The sequence below is a fragment of the Tachypleus tridentatus genome, chromosome 8, assembly GCF_004210375.1.
Source record: "Tachypleus tridentatus isolate NWPU-2018 chromosome 8, ASM421037v1, whole genome shotgun sequence".
Classification (NCBI taxonomy): Eukaryota; Metazoa; Arthropoda; class Merostomata; order Xiphosura; family Limulidae; genus Tachypleus; species Tachypleus tridentatus.
The window spans coordinates 117,861,869-117,887,596 of record NC_134832.1 but is presented as its reverse complement, the minus strand read 5'-3'; the positions used below and the strand labels follow the sequence as shown (position 1 = coordinate 117,887,596).

Below are 25,728 nucleotides of genomic sequence, written 5' to 3'. Positions count from 1 at the left end.
GAGATACACAATGTTTAACTGTTGGTTCCAGTGTTACCTAGGAATATCACAACTATATTCACTACTATTTGAATATGCAAATGACAAATATTACTGCACCTTTAAGAGAAGGCAGAATTCCCCCTTGTCCTAATGTTTTACTCATAAAATCACACAAATTATATAATTACAGCAGTGTTGCTTGCTTTCTTTTGACGATCTGTACCCAACATAACAAATTAGAAAAAGATTTAACTAAACATATTAAGCCAATATCTAGATGCTGAATGTTAGGATTATATCATCTCTCTGTTCCAGATATTATAAAATAAACTCTTGTGTGATATATTGCCAATGTTACTCATTGAATGTGTGTGAGGCATATGAATAGCTGTGTCATACAAAAACATGATAAACTAAACTATTAAGAAACTGACAAATGTGAATGAAATAATAAAAAACACACAAGGTGGGAGTATCACTGATTTTTATCAATTTCTACAACAGAGAAAAGACCACATTACCTTGAACAGGTGGAATTAATGATTATCCAGTATCAAAATAACAGACATGTGGCTTAAGGCTGACACTTCAAACATCGATTTATGTTATTGAGAAAAATCTGAAGTACACGAAGCATTCTTGAAAAGAAATACTGTGATTTTATTCATTTGTTTTTGTTTTACTAAAGTTTGTTGGTATTGAGAACATTTTATTGTATACATCTTGCATCCTTTTTTTAATGTGGAAGATTAGATGTCATCCTCAGTTTCTAAGATTAGATGTCATCCTTAGTTTCTAAGATTAGATGTCATCCTTAGTTTCTAAGATTAGATGTCATCCTTAATCTCTAAGATTAGATGTCATCCTTAATCTCTAAGATTAGATGTCATCCTCAGTTTCTAAGATTAGATGTCATCCTTAGTCCCTAAGACTGGATGTTATCCTTTGTCCCTAAGATTGGATGTCGTCCTTAGTCTCTAAAATTTGATATTATCCTTAGCTTCTAAGATTGGATGCCATCCTGAATTTCTAAGATTTGATATTATCCTTAGTTTCTAAGATTAGATGTTATCTTTGGTCCTTTCCAGTTTGAACCAAGAAAGAAGTTTTACTGTTATTTTGTAACATCAACCATACTACTAACATTCAAGCCAAATACTTACTGTTGGAAACTTCTAATATAGTGAAGACTGACAACTGGGATGACCAGCAGGAATAGAAACCTTCACTGTACCCAAGTGATATAACCCTGTCAGGTGTCCACTGCTCTTCTGAGTTATCCCACATCTGACACTCTACAGATAATCTTCCTTCTGTTGACTCATTCTGAATTTTGGACAAAGTGATGAGGACTGTGTCAATTTTGTTGTAACTGATAGGAACAGCAATTCCTATTAATGTACAAGAACTCAGTGTTAGAGTGTTTGTGCCATATTCTTACTTTCTAGATGAAATTAATAACATTTAAATGTAAATTATATATTCAAAACATATTTACACTCAGTTTCTTTATGTTTTTACAACTTTATACAAAGTATAGTTTGTTTGATGATGTACAGTAGATTAGTGATGACAAAATAGCACAGGTTTACTAAGAATTTAAACTGCTCATAAAAAACATGGTATTTTCTACTCTTGTAGTGTGTTTATCATATAAGTCATAAATAAACAAAAGGGTAAAATTAAAATTTGTTTTAGTTAGTTTTGTGTTAGTTAATAGACCTACTTGCTACATGATATAATTCATTAACTGATAATGTATAAAAAAAATAATCTACTGTTGGTGATCCATTCTTTTCAAAATAAATTTTCTGCTTGAAGTAAATTGCTTAAATTATAAAAAATGTATGCTTTTCATGTGGGTATAGTTGATTTTTTATGGTACTTGTTATCCTATTTCAAGTATAGATTTTAAATGTGAAAAGGTTAATTTATAAATAATAGTACCTGTTCCTGGTGTCCTCATCTCAATAGTTACCACTGGAGCAAGTCTGGTGGCATGGCTATCTTGTAGATAAGGACTGTATGTTATATATAATGTCATGGTTACAACCACTCCATCACAGGTCCACTGACCACATGACCAGTGTCTGAACCTGTTATAAAATATGTAATTTATGCATTAAGTTTTTGTTCTCTATGTTCATTACAACTGAAAACTAATAAAAATATTTCACTTCATTATTCCAGTTTTTTCAGGATTGGTTTATAACATACACAGTTTCAAAGTGAACATTAAACCACCACTAAATCATATTCAAAGTAGGACAATGTTTACAGCAAGAAAACCACATATGAAACACAGGGATTCACTATATATTTTTCACTTCTATAATTAATAATACAAAATGTTTTAGAATAATGTTGCTTTTCATAATTCTTCAGATGAACAAAGAGAGGCACTCAAATAAAAGGTGTGAACTAGATTACATAAGATTTTCTTATAGTATTAACAATGTTTTTTTTTTAAGTAATGAGCTGCATCATTCTTGTCATTAAATGAAATAATAGTTGCAAATGGAAAACCTTGATTATTACTGCCCACTGGCTTGCTGATCTGACAAGAACCAATCTCTAATTTTTTGTGTCAGAAACTTAAGATTTTATTGACATATGTATGGTGGTGGTGTTGAGACTTGGAAGAGCAGAATTAATTACATAGATAATTGTCAAATCTTAAAAGTTGTTACTTAGTTTTAAGTTTTCATGAGTTTAAATTTTTTTTTTTACAGTTGTGTTTCAATAACTATTTGGCAGAAACAGAAAGCTTTTGCCATATGTTCTTTGTAATTTTACTTTTATATCAAGTTAGGAAACAGAACAACTTGTTATGATACATCTCATTTAAGGAATTGTTTTTGTACTTGCCTGAAGTGAACAAATTGAAAGTGTAGCATTTAATACTAATAATCAAAGTTTAAAGTGTTTCTTTCTTTATAAGCTTCATTAATGAAATGCAAGTAAGATCTTAGACCGTACATAGATTACAGTAATATGATACTTCACTGCATTCAGAATAAATTTTAATCAAATATTTTCTTTCCTTGTATCTTACTTAGCTTAACTTACAAATGCAACCCACACATGCATGCATGAGCTCCTATTTTCTGTTTAAAGTTTTGTTAGTTCTTTTCAGTTGCACACATACACATGCATACAATCATTTGTGCTACTGTTTATTGTGTCACAGTGTATTGTTAGTTGTGAAAGTGAGATTAAGTATTTGTTTTTTGTAAAAATTTCTTTTCTTTTTGTGACTTAGATGTTACAATTTATCAGGAAGTATACATCAAAGCCTGGAAACTTCCAATTATCAAAAGGCTTAACTTCTTTGCTTTCGTGGTTGCTCATGAGATATCATACACACGTCTAAAAGTTGATGCATAACAATGCTAAACAAAAATAAAATAACAATGTTTTCTCAAAAATATACATCTTAAATAATGATATATCAAAGTAATAATATGACAAGTTAGTAAACAAACTATTCCAATTGCTACTAAAATATTTTAATCAACAGTTAGAAAGATTTCAGTGTGTGATAAGTTCTATTATTTGATAATATCATAAACATGGTTCTCTCTACTTTGTAAATAATTTTGCTCACAGACTTCACTTATCAGATAGTGGAATTAGATTGTCACTTTTGTAAAACACCCATGACCCTAAAGTGCAGAGTATTACTTAGTGGTCACAGAACATGAACTAGAGCCCTTTCAATTTACAGTCTGGAATGATAACCATCAGACAGCATCCAGCACCCAACAAATGATGTTATAATTTTCCTATGCTAAATAGGTACTTATCTTCTCTCACAAGATTAGTTATTCCTGTTCAGTGCTGTCATCTATATGCAAACCTTTTCTTTATGCATTCCACAAGTCTTTCACCACCCTCTAATGGAATTACAAGATTCTAACATGTCTCTCATATGAATCATCATGCATCACACCCTTACCAACAGGAACATGACATGCTCATACGACACATTTGACTCTCTCTATGTTCCTCTATTTAACTATCATTTTGAAGTTTAGCAGATGTCAACACAGGAGAAAAGTGCAAGAGGAGGTAAGTACCAACTGGAAACAGTATAAGAAAATTATAATTTCTAGTACAGTAGTTACCTACCCTCACAAGATTAGCTAGAATCCCACAGTGAGAAGGAAAAACAGAAGTATACCCTAAAAGCATCTGAAGGATATATCTGAAAATAAGAAATCCAAATCTGAAGATCAGAAGAGGAGAACTGCACCACTTCTGAGTCAAATATATATATATATACACACATACATACTTCACCTATATGTGGAATGTGTAAGATATAAGGATGGAAATTAGAAGAGCATATCCAAGTGGAAGGGAATGTGGCAGGAAAGTGATACTAATCAGAGAAAGAAAAGATACTGTAACTCAATCCCACAGTGAGAAAGATGGTTAAACAATGATGTTTCCCTGGGTGTACAGTGTCTCTAATGAGGTAGACTGTACTTAGTAAGCTAACTATATCCAAAACCTTCTTGCAGGATACTAACATCTTCGTGAGGGTTAGATGTGGATCATACTGTTTTCACCTCAAATCCAATAAATGTGGATTAAGAACCACTCCGATTCCCAAGCATTACTAGAGAATTAGCCCTGAGCTATCAATTTGGGTGCTTGAACTCAAGTCAAGAACAGAATCCAAACAATTCCATGCACCACTATTATGACTCACAACACAAACAAAGGAAATTGAGGGAGGAAGATAGAGAATCCAAACCAGTGTATGGACTTAGATTGATTGGTTCACTAATCCAAAACTTCCTTGTAGGCTATTGACATCCACATGAGGGTAGCATGAGGATTTCCAGTCAAAAGGGTGAACTGCATTTTGATGTCTTACTCTGTAGTATTGGTTATTGCAAATAGGAGGATATTATGCCATCTACATCCACAGAACATCACTGCCCTACTTTGTAACTGTACAGTTATTGTGTTGAAGACATTTAGCAGGGTTCCTCCATGGTCAACCACTTCAGTGGCTCGGAACTAGAAAGTGGCAAGGACTTCCACATTTCATTCAAAGAAAGAAGGAAAACAATGTGGTGGAGAGTCCAGAGAAATGTCACCACTGGAGACAGTGAAATGGGTAACCATGACACCTTATTTTGATATGCAGATCATACAAAGTTATTCACTATATGCATGGCAGGGATGAGCAGCAATGCCCTTCTGCTTTATCCATACAGTCAATAGATAGTATGGTACAGGATGGGCATGCTTATGAAACAAAATATCATGAGATTATTCATCATCAAGTGATCTTGTGGAATATCCTATCTCCACAGTGTGCCTGCAAAGCCATGGAAGATGAAGAGCAAATCAATATAGTTGGACAGAGTAAATTTAGAGTTAAAGAATATCTAGTCAGGCATCACTTGCTCCAGAACAGGATCCATGTAATAAAAAAGTAGATAAAGGTCCCTGAACAAAGAAAATGTGAATAAAAAACAACCAGTTAGAGTGACACTGAAGTCTGAAGAACTGCTACAAGTGGTAGAGGAGGGTGTCACATGAGCATGTTGCGCTCCTCTTGGTGAGGATGTGACATATGATGAGTTGCGTGAAAGAGATGTTGGAATCTTGCAATTCCAATATGAGGAAAGTGGTAGGCTTGTGATACACATAAAGAAAACGTTTGCATATAGGTGGCAGCATTGAATGGGAAGAGCTAATCTTGTGAGGAAATTAGTAACATTAGCATACGATATTCTTCCTTCTTATACCTACGTATAACTATGACAGAATTTATGTTTCTTTGCTTTTAGATTTTATTTTATGTAACAGTCTGCACTGTTTAATTATAAATCTTTTTAACCCTCTCACCATGGGCATCCTTTCCTCTGCATGTTACAAGGTTTTTAGTGAGTTACTTTCAAAATTGAATTAAACAACTTTTTGTTTGTTTATATGATTCTGTCTAGCCTTCAATCTTGTTTGGTTGCAGAACCACCAAGTAGAAAACTAGACTCCTCTTGCTACACCACTTGTCACATACTCTCATTCAAGATTTGTCAACAGTTCTTTCATACATTTAATACTATATTATTTATAACCAACAGAAAGCCAAGGTTTTCACATATCACATGATATATCATATAGTTAGAAAGCCAAAAAACTGTGACAGTTATGTGACTTTTTTTTTCTTTATACTAACATTCAAAAAGCAAACAGAGTTAAGTGTCATTGACAATCAACACCAAAAAAGAAGGTTCAGGTAAGTACTTTATTTCTCGTTTTTCATGTGTATTTTTTATTTATTATTATAAAAGTAATTGAAATGAAAAATTGGGAATCTCTTTAGGTTAGTTAAGTTTAGATTAGTTAAAACAACTAATAATGATAATCTTTATAAAAATTTTCATGAGACATTCATGCATGCAACTTGGATTAGCTCTTAAGTAATGTAATTGAGTAGCATGACATGAGCCTCACGTTCCTCCAACTTATTATAACAGTAGTTAGAGATGGTTCAAAGGGCAATAAAATTTAAGTATAACTATTATGAGTTTAAAGTTTCTCAAGTCAAACAAATTTAGTTTCATGTTATAATTTGAAGTCATACTAGAAATACAAAAAAGTTAGATTTATTACAAGACAAACTAAATTAACCAACCTTTTATAGAGGTAAGGTAGAGAAAATAGCAGATAAAATATAAAGTTTTACTGAAAAAAAACGTTTGAAATGTATTTAGAAGGTTTTATAGATTATGCAAATTAAATTGAGATTTTTGAGGCAAAGAAAAGTATTTTTAAACTTAACACAAAAATCACTTTGTACTCAGACCAATGGAAAACAAAAGACTAGATACAACCATAGGTAATTCCTTTTATTTTTTTATATCATTAGAAACATTTTAATAAAAAATTGATTTTTTTTAAAAGACATGTAATGTTTACTGAAGATCTGTCAAATTTTGTGAAGGTACACATAATATAATAAAAGTTAGAGTATCAAAATTATAAAGACTTTAAAAGAGTATAAAATGGTCATGTGATTGGTCAGTTCAACTGAGATAAATTTTTAGATGTTGAAAAAAAATCAATACCTGTTTCTAACATGTTTGTGAAACTTCACCGTAACTTTCACTGGTTCACCACTAGGCAGGTTTCCTCTGATAACAAGAGGAGATGAATTCAGTACCTTGTACTGTAAAACACTTCTTGGGCAATCCTCATGCTCACTTCTTAGTTCCAGTATCTCATCTCTAGTCAGTGTGACTGCTGCCACTTTCAACAAAGCACTCAGAGTTTTTGTAAACTGTTGCATCAGTTGTACGTGACCTGGGAAATCTTGAAAGACATCAGTCATCCTGGCAAACATGAATTTTATTGTGGGGATAAGGTGGGTTGTCTGGAAAAACAATGAATACACCAATGCCAATAAAATCATGTCTAGTTACTATAACAGAATTTAATTAATTACTATAATTTTACTTGAGAAATAGACATTAATTCTAAGAATAAAACATAATTTAATGTTCCTGTTTTTTCATTTGTATAGATTCTTACCTTTTTGACCATCATCTTCTTGGTGACGTGTTCAATCACCATCAGAGCATCTAATCTCATAGCAGTGTTGTTAGTTGATAACAAAGGAAGAATACTGTTGTACACAATAAGTACACTTCCAGTAGACAAAGTGTCAGACATAGCTGAGAATGAATAATTCACAAGAGTTTTAGCTTGTTCAGATGTGATATTTTCTTCTGTTGCAAATATGGCAAGTGAGAATTCATATAAAGCCTCTAAGGGATTCCCTATAATAATAAAACTTTTTAATATTTTGTTTCAATCTGAAATTACAATATTTTAACTTTTAGCACATAAAAATATTAACATAAACTTTTATTCAGTTGAAATCCCTTAATAAATAATCTTCAATATTATAATTTAACAGTTCCTCATTAACAAAATAATATAATTATTTTTTTAATTTATTAACATTTCTTATCAGTTTCATTTCACAACAGAAGGTATGATAAGATTATACTTCACAATTGCCAAAGTTATCCATAAATCCCTTTAAACATGTTTGAAAATAAGTATAACAAAAGCCCAAATATTTTACTAGTGGAAGCTATCTTTTTTGTGATTTCATGTGTATATATATATAAATAACATTTTCTTCCCAAATATTTGTTTCACTAAATCTTAGACCTTTTCTGTACTGCTTTTTGTTGCAACATATTTTTCAAATGCTAAAGTAACTTCAGTATGAATTTGAACTTCCTTAGCATCAAAGAAGTTGTTAACTAAAGGTCAATCAACCAACTTCTCTGTTATAGAAGCATTTACAATGAATAGAATCCAAACTTATTCCAGTATGTCAGCATCATCTCTCTTTATAAGCCACATTCCAGATATTCTTTCAATAAAAAATTTACACACACACACACACACAACACACACACACACACACACACACACACACACACACACCAAATGCCAAGGTTTTCATTTTCAGTATGCATAACTGGCCCTACCAGAAATATATTAACTTTGTTTGTTCTTTTACTGCATTTACAAATATTGGTTTCATTATAAATGAAAACATAATATATATAATCTGACATAAATTATGCAGTAACTTTTAAAATTCTCAACATAAATATAATTCGACAGCGTCAGTTTTTAAATTTGATAAGCATTCTTATGATAAATAATATGTCAGCTGTTTTAGTTTATAATAAGAGCTTTATTAAAATTTGTTATGTTACATTACTAAATTTCAAAGAAAATACAAAATTCATTACCAAAAACATTGAAAATGACAAAATATTATCCATTTGAAAGCAGTACATATTAAACCTACTGTTTTTAAAAGGTTAGCTTTACATTTTTGTTATAATAATAGTTGTGCTTTGCCTGATAAAAACAAGATTGACAGAAGGATTAAAGAATATGGAGATGAACAACAATCAAACGTTTTTATTTATTTAAATACAGGATTCTAAATAAATTTTAAAAATTTTGACGTTTTATTATCAATTATATTTGTTAGAGTTTTTTATATTAGTAGTATAATATGTTCAGTTATACAATGAAGGGATAAACAATGCAATATCTCGACTTTATAAAATAAAACTACACACATTTGTACAAATTTCTTTCCTTTAGTGAAACTTATGGTACTTTTTTACAACAACAAAAAATTTTGAAACATGTATCACCAATCAGGCTTACCAACATGGGGGATTACTGCCCAGGGGCCTAGGTGAAGGAAACCTGGTTAAACCATAAATCCTGTAAAGCACTTTTGGGCTGTATTTTCATTTAATCATAAAAAGCACAACTTTTGGTTTTCTTTGTATATAGATGCTTGATACATTACAAATAACTGAAATAATAATAATATGGGTAATAATTAAAACAAATTTAACGTTTTTATGCTTACATTGTGAGCTAAAAATGGCTGTAGCTGTGATTTTTCCTTGTTTAAGAGCATATTATTGTCATAATGTAGGATCATCTTCTTTAATAAGCTCTTAAAATGTTGAAAATGAGAAAGGATATTTGCCTTGCTGGCTCTAATACATCTTTCACCAGTTCCTCTATATCTTAATAATATGAAAGGAAAAGGTGCAAGACTGAAGAATGCATTCATTTGAGACATTGTGGGGAATGTCTTAAGATGCTTCCATGTAGTGCCATGCATAGTTTTGATATCACTGACTTTTACATACATAAGCACAAAGTGTACAAAATTGGGGACATTATAACAGTTTTAGGTTGTCAATTCTTTAGCAGACTTGCACCTGCAGCTTTAATCTGACTACCTATCTCCATGATGTTTTCCTCTACAAGTGATACTGGTTTCCAATAAAATATTTTACATATAAACATAAACCTATATTGATAGCAGGAACCTTCCTTGCTACTATCCAAGCACCTGGTGTATACAATTTAAACAAAGTTATACATATAAAAAACAGTTGGAAAAGACATTATATAGCAAATTTGGCTTATTACCTGAAGCATAAGCTTTCTCAGACTGTGTCATCATCAGCATCACTTGGTGTGTGATATTTAGAGGATACTCGACTTGAACAGGATTAGAAGTGAACCACTGACAATAGTAAAATTGGTCACACACCTAAGATTTGAAAACACTAAACTCTTAGAAATCTTCAGCACAGTAATGTTAAAAGTAATATTGTCTTAGCTGCATGACTTAGCTGGAGAAGGTTTTAAGCTATTTTAAAAATAAATGCTAACAGTGGATATTTAACTATTCTGAAAACAGTATACATAGAATATTTATCAAGAAATATAATTATATTTGCATAGTTTAAAAATATTCTTTTACCTTTTTCTATAATTTTGTGAAAAGTCTTTTTGGTTATAATATCAAGTTAAAATACACATCAGACTGAACTTGCTTTTAATTAAAATATTAACACATAGAAGGAGCTGTAACAAATATCATGAAATTACTACCTCAGCACCAAAGATGGATATATCACTGTCATATGCAGGTGGCCCAAAAAAAGTAAGTACGCTAGATAGTTGAGGCTTTGTAACAGGAACCCAGATTTCATTAGATTTTATGTACAGCTGATAAGTTAGAGGAGCTTTATCAAGAGGGACTGAACAACCATATACCCAACCGGTTGCCTGCAAATCGGACAAGAAATCTATATATAATGAGTAGATATTTGTAAATCACCTATAAATTTAAATTTTTATTTTATTCAGAATTATACATAAATAAAAGCTTGCCAAAATTTAACAGTAATACTGATCTAATAAGTTATACTGCGTGTATAATTCAACAGTATTGTTTCTCATTATTTTATTGATCAAGTAACATAAATCAAAATTTCAAGTTAATATTTTTCTAAACTGAAAATACTGACCTCCACTCACAAACAGATTTTCTTTAGTTATACTGCCTTCTGTAGTCACAAATTTTTGCTCAACGTTGGACTTGATACTACCATCTACCCTCCTCATGTGTATTCAAGTGAGACATCTGCATATCATGCAAATGATCATACAGCAACCCTTCATCAATAACAGTGTGATGCAACTCCTATTGTTATTAGCACAAAGTATTAGAGCCTGATCTCCACAAAGGGACAAGCAACCTCAAATGCTATGAGTCTAAATGGGGAAAGTCAGAATGATGATATACTAAAGCAGTCATATAGTGTACATAGAGATCAAGGTATACTGACACCTGAAGGCATTTGGTTCCCAAAACTACTCACATGAAACTCGATATCTGAAGAGGGGAAAAATACTAAATACTGACCCAACAGCTTGTCACTGAGAAGGGCAAGAGTGAAATCATGGATAATTAGAGGTAAGGACAAAACTATAACATACCTGATTGATTAAGTCTACAAATGGGGAAGGAGGCCTGATCACCTGCCCCAAAATGACACACAACTGTGAAGCACAGACAGCAGAGAGAAACAGGCTGTCCAAATCTTCACTGACATGTGCAGGCAAACTACTGCATGGTATGTGAGGACAATCATCAGGCAACTCAGAAGACTGGATAAGAGAAGCCAACTCCAAACAAACCCAAGCAAGTACTTACTGAGCAAGTGCTTAGATGCCATTGAAGTAGCCAGTAAATCAGCCACAGTAGTTACAGAAGCTGTGATATATGACATATGGAATTGCAAGTGCTTAACCAATGAAGTTGACTGGAAAGATTATTTTTCTCAAAACAGAATCCATAAAACTGTAAAAGTTTGAAAAATTATGGATGAAAAGAAATATGTGGCCATATAATAAACAGTAAACCTAATCAATGAATTAAATATTTAATCTGAAAATACAAACTAAAATACATTATGCCAGTTAGATTGCCTATTGAAAAGTGTTTAAGGGCTGCATAGAAAAGAAGGTGCTTAAGATGACAGGAGTATTCATTATAAATAGAGAAAAGCTACTTATGAGAGGAGGTATGGTATTGTATTGGAAATAATGTTTTTTTCTTTAACAAACACAACTGAAAATATGTCAGTTTTTAAATTACAACTTCAAAAATTAACTCATTTTAACAAATGTAATTTGAAACATGACACAAACCTTCTTGTATTTAATAACTTTGACAACAGATTATTGAGCTTTGATTTATTCAGTGTCTAAAATATTATCAAGGATTATGTATTAATTCGAATGATGAACATTTCATCCATTGGTGTTTGATAGCAATCACCATAGCTAAGAACAAACCACTCAACCCAACTAAGTACTACATTTTTATAGTAAAACAAGCTTTAACCAAGTACTTATCCGTTGAATCACATTTTGTTAAATCACAACGTTGTGTTTGTAGGTACTCTCCATAATAATTTTTGCTTTCAGCTGTTAATGTGTATCCTCTATTCACATTACCAATAATTTCTTATAATACTTTGACATCAAACAACAGTTGAATTCACTACCCAAGTGAAATTGTGAGGAGAGAGAGAAGGAAGCAATATGTTTAAGGTATGTACCTATAGAACACTTTACCATATAATGAATAATATACATAAAATCTTACCTCTTAGCCTTATTCACTGTGCTCAGAAACTAGTCAGAACACAGTTATTCACTGTGAATAAAACAATTATTTTACGTGTTCTCTGGTGTTTAACCCTTTGTTCACATTCCATTTACTTCTGACTCAACAGACTTAATTCTGTGTTCATCAGATACGTTTTTATCTGTTGGACATCAGTGTACAGGAATATTACATTTTCATTTTAACAATGACGAAATAAAATGAAACATAAAAAGTTCAATAAAAGCAATCAGAGGGATTGCACACCTTCACCCCACTGCTTCTTTTTGAGATTGCATATACTAATATTGGATAAAGTAACATTTCACCTTGGAAAACTCAGGAAATCCTTTTGAGATCCAGAATGCTCAAAGACTTGGATCATTTTTGTGTAGTGTGATGAGGAGTCTCAGTCTTTATATACCCATGAAATTTGGTACAATACTTTGTAGGTTTATAAACCTAAATCTAAAAAAAAAAAAAAGCCCTATCACCCCATTATAAAATAATGATTCAAAGTCAAGATGTGGAAATGTACCTTGACCAAATTTGGGAAGAACTGTCAAATACTAACTTATCAACTTATAAAAATCAGTCTATTAGTTTTTGAAATATATGCACAGAGACTAATTGCAAAATTCTTGAACCTCCACCCTACAGCAGCCCATTGTTTGTTTTTTTTAATTTTGTGCAAAGTTACACAAGAGCTGCCTATACTAGCTGTCCCTAATTTAGCAGTGTAAGACTAGAGGATAGGCAGCTAGTCATCACCATCCACTGCCAGCTCTTGGACTACTCTTTTACCAGTGAATAGTAGGATTGACTGTGTCATTATAATGCCCCCATGGTTGAAAGGGCAAGTATGTTTGGTGTGATGGAGATTTGAACCCTCAACCCTCAGATCACTAGTCAAGAGCCCTAACTACCTGGCCACGCTGGGCCTGGTAGGGAGGAAAAATTCAGTTAGAGAAAGAAGACCTATGACAGAGCCAAGAAAACATCAATGATTTAACAATAGATCCATGGTTTGCTGAAGCCAAGAATAGCCAAGAAAAGAGCCTTCAAAGATAGAATAACTGCTAGGTTTTCAAAAGAAATAAGGCAAAGAGATGTGATATTGAAATACTCAACATAGGTCAAGATGGAACCCACAAGCTGAAATATCAACTTGGTGGGATTTACTGGGCTCAACAGCTAAATATAATTCTCATAATAAATCATGAAATTAGAAAGATAAACAAACACAAGATAAAAGAGATGAAACCAAAAACCGAATATAAGAGAATAAAAAAAAAGTCAAAACATAAACAAGTTAGAACACGAAAATTTATCAGAAAATTAGTCTCAATTAAGAAACATAATTTAGAGAAAACACACACACACATATATAAAACAGTTAGGAAGGACTGAATATTCAGTTATTGTTTGATGTTAATTATGTTTGAGAATAGAATAAGGAATTAAGGATAGGTTTTGTAAAAGACTCTGATTAGCTGCTTAATAATGTTACAGAAGATGTCACGTGAGGGACCCAAAACCATCATTGTACAAGTTTTTTTAAATACAAAAGGACTAGGGATATTTGTTTTGTTGAAAGCCATGAAAATTCGACTTACTTGAATAATTTGGTTTAATGTTATGAAAGATGTACTTATTAAAAAAAAAATAAAAACATGAATTTTCACAGCTGACAGTGGTATAAGTTATGTTGAAATAAAATTCTTCTGTTTGTGAAAATAAATATGAGATGAAAGATAGTAAATGATTAAACTTACCCAGTCAAATGCAGTAAATGAATTGACTTTAACTTGACACAGAGAGACAGATGGCAAAGCATACAATGTTAGGTTATTCACACCACATCCTCCATGTTCATTACATGCAGTCACTGTAACTTCATATAAACCATGCCCCACCAAAGTTCCTTAGAAGCATAAATTAAATTATATTTGTTTTTTTACTCATGTAATTATTTAGTGACATTAATAAATGTCTGTTCAATTTTTTAAAGTTATCAAACATTATAAAAGAACAAGAAAAAAACAACTATTATTTGTATGTCATATTTATAACAAAGCTTCAATGAATAATGATGATAAAAACTAGTTACAATAGAAGTCTCTTAGAAAATTAATTAGTATTAAAGATTTTTTTAGTTTTCTAATAATTTGGGCTTACTCCCTTTCTTTGGATATTCATGACAACCATTACCTATAAAACAATAACTATACTGTTTTATATTTTCTGAAATGATGTAATTAAATCTTTCAGGCTTAGAGAGGAAGTATTTATTTTTATGATTATATGATACACTTCCAATATAAGGTGTTGATTTATATAAACAAATTTCATGATTTTGAAATAACTTCACTTACTATTAAAACAAGAGTAGCTTAAAACATCACAAACCAGTAACAAAATATTTAGACCAGTTCATGTCTAAATTAAATTACCTTCTGGTATGCAGAGTTCTGTCTTTCCATGTCCTTTACCTATGAGACCAACACTATAACTGTATGTGAGTGGATGTGCTAAAAAGGTACAAAAGCAACCAAACTATTAAAATATAGTTTTACTTAATGGTCTCTATGTTCAATAATTTGAATTAAATTCTTTCAATTATCTCTAATCATACATATTAGTATTTTTGGATTGTTTTTTTTTGTGGAGAGCAATACATAAAAAACTTACTAAAACAATTTTTTAAAATAATTTCATAAATTCATTTTTATAGCTTTATTACTTAAATTTTGAACTTAAAATAAATGTTACGTGGCATTTGTTTTGTTTGTAAAATGTTAGAGAAAAGCCACATTGGGCTATCTATTGGGTCCACTGCAGAGAACTGAACCCTTGATTTTAGTCTGTGAAGTTACTGCTGTCCCATTGGAGGTTTTATTTTCCAATTTCAATAAAACATAACACTGACCAGATGAGAACTGTTTTAAATGTAAGAAAATGTTATTAAATTACAGAGTAGTTAGTATGATCCAATATGATAAAAAACTAATGTTGATCAGTATACTTTTGTCTATAACATTTATACTGTTACATGGAAGAGAGAAAATTAGTCTCTATTTTAAAAAAAACCATAAAAATCTAAATTTTAGTTTTGTCAAGAAACCTTGTGCAATGATATAATTATTAACTACAGGCACAGTAAACTTTATAGACATGTTATATAGTAATGACAGTCAAGAACAATGTTGGCATCTACCTCTAACATTCCAAGAAACATTGTATATAGGTATTTTGTATGAAGTGACTGAGGCTTCTACTTTTACAGCAACTCCAGCATGAACACTGAAATGGCTGAAGTTTGACATTACAGGTCTTCCATTGACAGTTACTGACTGAATGACAACCTGCACAATAATAAGTGACACAAACATTAATTTATAAGAGTTAATTCTAGAAAATATTCTTTATTTTACCACAGAAATGTGATAAAAGTACTTTCTGTAATGATTGATTGAAGTAAAATATGATGTCTGATTTCCTTTGCAGGTAATATACCATACATATAAATATATTCATCTATTAAAGGCAAAAAGCAACAATCTACATTTGTAAACAAAGATTACACATTTACTTTCTTATGTCTTCTTTAAATATATCTCTAACTGTAATCAAATATTCAACTTTGTTTTGAAGAATAATAAAAACTACTTTATTCATTCATCCTCAAAATTACTTACTAAACCACTAGACGGATATAGTTAAAACTACATTTATCACCTGTTGACAATGCATAATAAACACAAATATTTTAAAACTAAAATGAGCATTTCTCCATCAGTTGAAAATACCTGAACTATTTGTGCAATAGTATAATTATGACAAGGCATTTGTAAGTTTATATTTGCTGACAATAAAGCTATTTTTTGACATTGGCTTTACTTATTAAAGCATTGATCATGCATGCTTCAGTTTTTTACTCTATTTAAATGTCCTTGGCAATATCTAACTTGCAAATTTCTCCATCTTGTCAGTGTATCTTTTATCCTAGTACTGTATATAAGTACCTCTCTTAGATAATGCAATCACTTTTGAGATTTTAAACAAGGCCTTAGTGGGGAGGCAGGGCAGGAGACTGTCAGAAGAGGTATTATTGAGAATACATTTTCATTTTAAGAAAATGTTAACTTCCAAAACATACCATTCACTAATACTACAGCTAGAATCCCACGTTGAGAAGGTGGAGGGGCCAGTGCAGGCATGATTCATACAGGAAGTGTTTGTACAGAACAGTGGTGCATCAAAATAAAGGTGGTACACAAGTGGGACAACCATACTACGTCCAGAACAAGTATGCTCTTCACCTAGAACTGCATTCCTGTATCAAGGGTGAAATAGTATGAGTAATCATTATAGGCTGGCCCTAACAAGATAGTTGAGGTTCCACAATTCATTCTTAACACATCAAAACTAATGCTCAGAGCTGAGAAACAGATGGCAAAAGAATAACAGAAATAGATGTAACTCCTTTCTTAGTTGCCAAAGGGTTAGAAGTATAAAAAAAAGGACCTAAAGAGAGAGAGAGAAATTTTACAAACATGTCAATAACTAACTTATGACATCAGCTTGGAAATGGAAAACCAAGGCAAGCAAACAGAAAAGGAGAATACAAGGTCTATCTATTCCATCTCATAATAAAATGGTAAGTCTTCCAGACTGAACCAGAAAAATCAAGAAGTAGGAAAAGCTAAATAGTCTTCTCCCCCCAAATAAGAATGGAGAAGTAGGATCCAAATTGGACTCGTGAGAAGCTGACATAGTAAAGAAAGATGTCAGAAAACAGAATCCAGATTTTCCCCAGGATCATCAAATAGACAACTTCAGAACCTTGGAGAAAATACCCAAGACCAAATGAATGTCTCCCACTGTAGACAGACACAAGATAATAAAGGAAGAGTACAGGAGGTCAGATTAGCCACCCTACTGATAAGAGTAATATGGAAATTCATACCTGCAAATATCAAATCTAATAAAGTTTTTCTGCTTTGGAATTATAATTTTACTGAAATCCATAAGGGACAATGTTTAACACTTCATCAGAAAAAACTGAGACCAAGGCTTTATTGAAAAAAAGTGGTTACATTATCTAAGTGAGGTACTTATATACAGTACCAGGATAGAAGGCACATTAACAAAGATAGACAAGTTTACAACTAGATATTGTCAAGGGCATTTAAGTGTTGTGCAACAGTCCAAATCACAAAAAAACAGTGCATAGATAAGCAAAGCTGATGTCAAAGAATAACTGTATTGTCAGTGGATAGTGAGTATGTTTTAGAATTAATATTTAAAATGTATAAAGTGTAGAATCATTGTTGATGAATCCAACTTTAAACATTGCACTCTGTCATATTGAATAAAGCTTATTTTAAGGTGACTTAAGGGTTTCTTTCTTTTTATCTATTCAGGGAAAGAAAGTTAAAGTAGCTTATGTTTGGCAATTACATGTAATAAGAGTTCAATTCTTCTTTACAAAGTACCAGTTAGGTGGTATTTCGGTCTTTTTACCTGAGGAATATTTCCATCGACTACATAGACTGCAACTGTAGAAACTTCACTACTCTGTGAATTATTTAAGGCAGTAAACACTTTAAGCCCAATATTTAGTTTCTCTCCTGACTTCAAGAGTTGAGAATCTATTTCAAGCACTGGTTGGTTTTGTTTATCTCTTGGAATAAGCAGGCTGCTGTTAGACATATCCTTGTGATTAAAACATGGCTGTCTGTCATCAGTGTGGCAACTCCACTGATAAACCAATGGTAACTGTCTGTAACTAGAACTTGATCCATCAAAGTGTAAAATTCCACTCTGTGTCCCCAAAACTCGGGATGAGGATCCTGAAAAAGACAGCATTGAAACTTCATAACTAAGGTTATTTTTCTAAGTTTTAATGTGCTTCCTATAAACAAAATTCTGATAAAAAGGTTTTAATCAACAATTACTTTACTTTCCATCAAATCAATAATTATACATTTTCTTTATGAATAAACACTGTCAACTATTTTTTTTTCTGTATGTTCAGTAAAAACTTACAGTACTTTTGGTAAGATCAGATTCTTTAAAGCAGCCTACTGTTGTTTTTAGAGGACAAAGTTCTGCTAATAATCATTGTTCTTTCTTCAAAGCCATATTCCACCAACAATTTTACCATGCTTTGTAAAGCAACAAATTCTGAAAATAATTATGGTGATTTCTATAAAGATTGTTCATCAAAATCTACTGTTTTTCTAAAAAAACAAATCACCAATAAATATTACATTTTCTTTAAAAGCAGGTTCTATGAACAGTTAATGTACATTCTTCAAAGATAATATTTACTGTACTTTTTCTTATAATCAAATTATCTGCTCACTTGTACATCTGATATGATTAATTCTGTCAAAGCATAACATGCTTTCTAGGGTTTTGACATTACTTACACACCTTTCTATTGTATCAACTTCTGTCATGCTAGCTTTATGCAATAATCCCATGACATGCTATAACAATCTAACAATATGTAACACCTTTAAGTTTTTAATCTACTTAGACAAAAATAACTCCTACTTAATTATAACAAACTCTAGCTAAAATAAAAAAGTCTGGCTGTCTTTGCATACCATTTCAACATTGTCTAGCACAGTAAGCTTTAATTTGTTTGATTGACCGAATTCTCAGCAATTTAGTTTCTTCCAGCTTGTATATACTCAAATTGTAAACATATTAATGATTTTAATGTGTTTTTTAAAAGCTTCTAATGCTTTTACACTTATAAAGTTGTTATCTGTTATTAAATTTTTTCATGTTAATGATCAGTAATTAAAGATTATTTTTGTGGTACCATATTTTTAATATGTCTTATAATACTTCAATTTCCATGATCCTTTAAGCCTTTCCACTTTGCTCCTTAACATGTTCTAGGCTAACATTTTTTGTAGAAAGCTAAACTTTCAAGTACTTATACTTGTTGACCACCTCAGTAGGCTGACTCTCTTATGTCCACTTATCTTCTTTACTAAGCTTCCCTCCTTTATGGAATACCATAATCTTTGATTTTTCCAAATTGATAATCAAATCATTTCTTGTCACATGCTTTAACCACTTCTCTCATATTGTTTATATGGTTTGCCAGTGCAACAATGCCATCTGTGAATTTAATTTTTTTTTTTATTTCCAAGTTTCCTTTAATATTCCTTGTGATTTGTTCATCTTCTCAATCATTAATAAAAATAATAAGTAACACAGAGATTAAAGGGCATCCTTGTCTCTCTCCTTATCAAGTCTAAATCATATCTGATCATCCTCTTAATGAAATGATAGTGTTCCTTGTTTCAATATAAATACTTCTGATCATTCTATATGTTCTTTCTCTAATTCAAATTTTCCAGATCTTTTCACACAGCTTCTTCCTACTTATCTTCTCGAAAGCTGCTCTTAAAGTCAATAAACCATCTGTACAATCTTTCTCCAATTCTGTTTATCTTATTTTGGATTAATGTATTCAACAAAAAATGTCTCATTTCTTATAACTTCCCTTAATTAGCCTTTCTTTTTCAAGTCAGTCCAAAAGCCATTTAGCTGTCATGTTGAACAATATATTGTACAGTGTTCAGTAATGTGAATCCTCTAAAATTCATTGGATTGCCTTTCTCACCAATCTTGCAGACTGGGCAAATTAGCCCATCCTATCAACTGTCAGGGCAGGCCCCACTCTTCCAGGTCTTATTAACAATTTGCAAGATTCTCTCTGATTTCCCATGTAAGTGCCTTATAAAATTTGTTGATTTCCATGTTCTCACCCAGAAATATACCATTTCTTACTTTGTTAATTGATTATGTCAATTTTCATTGTTCAAATTCACAATTCAGTTCATTATTTTCAAATGGAAACTCTTTATGCTGGAGTTCTCATCACCAGTTGTTGCTACTTCTCTCTTCTTCTGCCAGTAATTGCACAGTGTTATCTCCACTGGTGTGTACTTATTTTAACATCTTGCTTTTTGGATGTTTTCTAAACTTATTAACATACTGCCAGCAGAGATTACTGTCTTATTCATCTTGATTTTCTTCAAAATTTTGTCTTTCTTATGAATTTGCAGTTCCCAATGTTGCTTCCTGAGGCTTCTTCGTGGGGACCCCTGTCAACTTCTTCTCTTGTCTTCTTAAATTGTCACAGTAGTTTTTTTTACCAGTCTGTGTTTCCTCTCCTTGTAGTTGCTATCTTCATAACACTTGCTTTTAATTCTAGTCTTATGTTTTATCTTGATTTCCTTGATATTTTTCTTAATTTCATTGAAAACCTGGAATTTTCTTCCCTTGTCTCTAATTTTTTATTTTCCACCAATTCACATTTGAGGTTGGCTACATACTCTCATATTTCAGTTGCATTCTACTTATAGTGCCACTGAGTCATAAGGATCTCTTCCTCCTCATGCCCCATTTCATCATTCAACATCACTTCTATTGGTAGATGTTTAGATTCAATTCTTTTAACAATATACATTCTCATAACACAATTTTGTGTGTTGTTCTTTGTGATGACATGGTCAATGAATGAGCCTCATCCATATCTGTCATAGATCAGTTTATCCTCATGGTCACTTTTGACTAGTCTACATAAAATTACACATCAATGAATGAACCTCATCAATATCCAACGTAGGTCAGATTACCTTCATAGTCACCTTTGACTAGTCTACATAAAATTCTGCATCTTTCACACTTTCACTAATGCATCTTGACCAATAACTGTCTGATAGCCTTAAGACAATGATCCACACTGCAAATCTGTTGGATGTAAGAATACCACTGGTTGGGAGGATAATGGAGGTGCAGAAATGAACCGAATGACCAACCATGATGCCAGAACCTGAAGTACCCATGGATTTGTAATGAAGGAATTCGAGATATCCAGGAAATGTTGTAACCTTACTCCCACAGACCCCACTCATATAGAGTATTCACCAGTGCCATTGGTGACAGTCTGCCTGAAGAGAGGAACCTCAAAGATAAAGAAAGAATCTATTCTGAGTACCAAGAGATTGAGAAGCAGAAACTGGGTGTTGGGATACATCAGGAATAGTCCCATCATGGCCTCCAACAGGAGCCAAAGAAAGTCTAGAGGCCAATGATGAAAAAGAAAAATGCAAATGGGCATCATCAATTCATGATTTCAATGTGATCATAGGGTCAAGTTTTGAACCCTATGCATCCAAAAGTGAATCAAATCTTTGAAAATCTAACTATGTTCTTTTGGAGGTGATAAGCGAAAGCATGCTGTTCATACAAACTTGGGGAGCAAGGCCTAGCTATCTTGTCATGTAATTGAGCACTAAATCTCTCAGCATGGACAGCAATATCAGTTGAAGAAGAAAAAGAAAGCCATTAAGGAAGAAGTATACTGAAAGGCAACTGGAGAATGTTTCAAATCCTCACAAACATGTGAGCCAAGTGTGGATAGAAAGGACAAATGACAAGTTGGTGAGTAGGAGGGTAGAGGATTCTGTCAAAAACCTTTGGGATAATGAAACAAAGCCTTGAATGAATGGATGACAAACATCAAAAGAGCGTTGTTGCCCACTGAGAAAGGATTTGCTGAAATATGAATGCACGTGAAAGAGCCTCTGGGGGGCATGGCATACTAACTCCTGCACAGAATTGGCCTGGAAAACGTTTGGCATGGGTTTTAAAATCAAACAAAGTGGGAAATAAAAAGACTCAGAAAGAGAAGTGCTCAGATGACATGGGTGAAAAAGACAAAACACAGCGCATATGTGACAAAGTTTAAAAATGGTTATTGAGGTCTAGGTGCTTCAACCAGTTAAGAGCATGTCTGCGCAACAAAGAAATGATGAGGGGGTGAGCTGTCCAACTCTGTATTGTTCTGACTGAGGTCCTCTGGTAATAGCAAAATTGGTTGTAGATCAGGAATTACCTCAGCTTGCAAGAAAGAAGCCATTTCTCAACTAACTACAGCCAATGCTTTCTCTGACCATAAATAATTCCACACATGCAGTTGTTTTTATGGGCTTGTGAATAGCAGCACCATTGGCAGCCATTGTAGGTGTAGTAGTAAATTTTGAATTCAAATATATTGACTGCCTACTGGTAATTGAGTAAGAAACAAAATTCACAACCAAATAAAGAAATTCAACTCAATAGTGGATTATAATCATTACTTTGAAATCTAAAAATTGGTAAAAAAATATCCAAATGCACTAAAGAAAAGCAAAATGTCTGGAATCAAGCACTGGGTTTTAACATTGTTGTGCCAAATTAAGAAGTGAATACTGGGTTCAACTGCATAGAGGAAGTCAACTACAATAGGAGGGTGTGTGTGTGTTACCCCTATTGGTTGAGGGTTGTTGCATGCTAATTTGCATATTTAAATAAAGTTGAACCACGTGGTAGATATGTAAAATTAGGTGGGATTTAAGACTGGTGGCAAATAAATATTTGTGCACTAGAGGGCAGTAAAGTTGAGAATGGTTGTAACAGTGAGAGAGGTAACTGTATTGGAACTAACATTTTAAAGCCACACTTTTAATTTAAAAAAATGTGTTATTAAATTACCTATTATTCAATATGGAAAAAATCAACAGCAACATTAATATAGTATACAGTATTTATACAAGCATTTATAAAACCTTCACATTCAGAAGTTTTAAACTACAGCAACTCTCTGTTAAAATTGTTTTACATGAAAGTCTGGAACTATAACTAGGCTCTAGTCAACTTGTCTTGAATAGAACTCTTTGAATGTGACAAACCTTGTACAGAAGCCTGGAACTGTGGTAGAATGTCTATAATTACCTTGTATAGAAACCTTTAACTGTGACAAAATACACATAAAAACTTTGTACTCATGGTAAAGATACTAAGGCTATCTTTCACCATTCTTAATTTTGAACTACTAACTGAAAGGAAGGCAATCAATCAGTAGCACACTATTACCCACAATCCATACCAACAAACTGATGGTTACTCTAACACTAAAGCTATAGTTTAAAGTGTTTAGATTATTTTGTGCTATCATACAGACTTAATCCCAGATTTTCAGCTTCAAAATCCAGCCACAGGGCTGAATCACATGCTACAACAAATGTTTTCTCATAAAGAAGCTTTAAAAGTAACAGAAATCTACTACACTGACATGCATGAAACCTTTGACCTGTGATAGGATTATTCAACAATTATCTTGTATATAAACTTTGAACTGTGAAAAAATAAAAGAACTATATCTTACAGTAATTTTAATATAGCTACTTCATACAGTCTTTGAATTGTGGTAAATATTAATAAAATTACCTTTTACCTGTGCTTTCATCTTTGTCAAAGCTCTATTAAACTTACCTTGAGTTATCTTTCAACTGTGAAAAGTCTCGTTTAATATTACCTTGTACTAAATTCTATTGTTACAAGTCTTAACTAACATCTGCTTGTATTGAATACATCATTGTTGATAAACCTATGCTAAAATTACCTTGAACTGGATTCAACTATGGCATAACTTTAATACAATTACCTTGTATAGAAGCTTTTAATTGGTATGGAGTGGTCACCAGCATAACTGAGGAAGTGGTAAACTCAGTTGATTTTCCATCCAGAAAACACTGTACAGTTAATTGGACTTTTTGATTTTCTGCAAAAAATTAGTAATTTAATGTTTAAACCACACAGTTCTGTAGACAAAAAGTAAATTAATAAAATCAAGCTTTATAATATCATCTTTGTGTTCAACAGTCAGCACACTTGTTAGTTGTACTTAAATACTACTATTTTCCATTATGTTTAATTTTCTTTTATTATAATACCATGAAAAATGTGTGTAACTGTTTTCTTATAGCAAAGCAACACTGGGGTATCTGCTGTATCCACAGAGGGGAATCGGACCCCAATTTTAGAATTGTTAATCTGAAGACTCACCACTGTCCCACCAGGGGACACCATGGAAGAGAAAACCAGAAAATCAAAATGTCTTCAAAATAAACAAACATTGGCATTCTATTTAACATCAAACACAGAGAATTACAAATACAAAAAAATGAATACAGATTGTTAAAGTATCATTATTTATACATTTTAAAGTCCTGTTACACAAGTAATAACTGTTCCAAAAATGACTTTCATCAGTATAATTGTTTGCTAATATTAATTCCCTTTGACTTTAAACTAAAAATCTACAGTTCAACACAATACATTATTCTGTGTAATTTTTATTAAATAATAATCTGATGATGAAACTGTCAACAGTTTGTATCAGAAAACAAATAAATTATAATTCAAAATTTATAAAATAGAAGAATTAGTATGATATTATATTTAATCAACTAGTATATTATTCCTTGTTTGTTTACATTTAATTATCTGTAAAATTGAATTGATGTATTTTCCCATTCTATATTTAGTCTTTCTTAGATAAATATTATCAAGTTGGCATAATGATTAGTATACGTTACAACAACAAAATTGTTTTATGAGTAAAATTAGTTTGAAAATAAATGTTTGAAAGTTCCTATGATTAATTTTATTAATAGAGAATTATTTGAGAAATAATGTTTTTGGATAAGTTAGAAAAACACTAAATATAACAAGACACATTAATTCAAGGGACATCAGAATAAAGTAACTAATTTTGTGTCACCATATTTATAATATGAATCATTTAAATATCTCTGAAATGCTTTATTTTGATCAGTTAACTGTTAGAGTACCAAAATAAAAAGTAATTTTAACCACATGACAAAAAATGATAAAAAATTACATGTGCATGCACAAAATTTAATACAAGTTTGGAGTTTTGCTCAAGCATTACAATAAACCCTTAACTTAGTATTAAACTGAACAGTTTAAAATATGAAAATGGATGATAATAGACACTCTCATTCATCTTCATATTTAAATGTATTTATGAATGGATAGAACACTTCATTTAATGAAACAATTCATGTACTAATGAATGGATAGAACACTTCTATTTAATGAAACAATTCATGTACTAATGAATGGATAGAACACTTCTATTTAATGAAACAATTCATGTACCAATGAATGGATAGAACACTTCTATTTAATGAAACAATTCATGTACCAATGAATGGATAAAACACTTCTATTTAATGAAAAAATTCATGTACTAATGAATGGATAGAACACTTCTATTTAATGAAACAATTCATGTACTAATGAATAGATAGAACACT

The 25,728-nt window shown here is 31.8% G+C and overlaps 1 protein-coding gene across 1 annotated transcript in view; it reads right to left on the bottom strand.

Annotated features, from left to right (window-relative positions):
- Positions 1-25,728, bottom strand: part of LOC143223992 (uncharacterized) — an 83,526-nt gene that overhangs the window by 6,059 nt on the left and 51,739 nt on the right. Inside the window, exons 16-26 of the mRNA XM_076452457.1 lie at positions 24,051-24,167; positions 18,056-18,384; positions 15,747-15,894; positions 14,983-15,060; positions 14,305-14,453; positions 10,465-10,641; positions 9,997-10,120; positions 7,537-7,784; positions 7,074-7,378; positions 1,930-2,078; positions 1,146-1,373 (exon numbers count right to left, since the gene is read on the bottom strand). Coding sequence (XP_076308572.1) covers positions 1,146-1,373; positions 1,930-2,078; positions 7,074-7,378; positions 7,537-7,784; positions 9,997-10,120; positions 10,465-10,641; positions 14,305-14,453; positions 14,983-15,060; positions 15,747-15,894; positions 18,056-18,384; positions 24,051-24,167 — 2,052 coding nt within the window. The remainder of the gene's footprint in view (positions 1-1,145; positions 1,374-1,929; positions 2,079-7,073; positions 7,379-7,536; positions 7,785-9,996; positions 10,121-10,464; positions 10,642-14,304; positions 14,454-14,982; positions 15,061-15,746; positions 15,895-18,055; positions 18,385-24,050; positions 24,168-25,728) is intronic.